Below are 570 nucleotides of genomic sequence, written 5' to 3'. Positions count from 1 at the left end.
CCCGCGCCGGCCAGCGCGATGCGGGCGAAGCGCGCGCCGGCGAAGAGCCGATCAATGGCTGTGTCGGTGGGATGGGATCAGAACCGGCCATCCGGCCCGAGCTGCCACCGGTCGGCGTACATGGGCGGTGGGGAGGTGGGGGAGGAGGAGGGGCTGGGGAAGCCGAGGACGAAGCCGGGGGCGGCGCGGTGGTGGTGGCCGGCGACGGTGGCGATGGGGCCGAGTGGTTGGTTCTTGCGGCGGTCGGCGCCGATGGGCACGTTGCGGAGCGCGCCGCCGGCCGTCCAGTAGCGGTGGCAGGCCTTGCAGAAGTGGCGCGGCTGGTTCACGTTGTAGTTGTTGAAGTAGCAGAACTTGGTCTCCCGGCTCCGGCACCGCGGGCACGGCAGTGGCGCCGCGGCCGCGCGCACCTCCGCCGACTCCTGCAGCTGCGTCCGCCGCGACGCCTCCGCTCCCTGCTGCTGCTGCTACTGCCTCGGTGAGCGCCTTGCCGCCGATGGCGTCCAGGAAGAAGGCGCAACAGCGGGCGTGAGGGGCTCGAGGGGCTCCTCCCCTCGATCCAGATCGAGC

The 570-nt window shown here is 72.6% G+C and overlaps 1 protein-coding gene across 1 annotated transcript in view; it reads right to left on the bottom strand.

Annotated features, from left to right (window-relative positions):
* Nucleotides 1-77: 77 nt before the first annotated feature.
* The window catches only part of LOC123158622 (dof zinc finger protein 5-like), a 3,698-nt gene continuing 3,205 nt past the window's right edge, over nucleotides 78-570 (bottom strand). The window contains exon 2 of the mRNA XM_044576539.1: nucleotides 78-467. Coding sequence (XP_044432474.1) covers nucleotides 78-467 — 390 coding nt within the window. The remainder of the gene's footprint in view (nucleotides 468-570) is intronic.

Source organism: Triticum aestivum, chromosome 7B (genome assembly GCF_018294505.1).
Source record: "Triticum aestivum cultivar Chinese Spring chromosome 7B, IWGSC CS RefSeq v2.1, whole genome shotgun sequence".
Lineage (NCBI taxonomy): Eukaryota > Viridiplantae > Streptophyta > Magnoliopsida > Poales > Poaceae > Triticum > Triticum aestivum.
The sequence above is the reverse complement of the archived record's forward strand: the minus strand, read 5'-3'. Positions and strand labels throughout refer to the sequence as shown.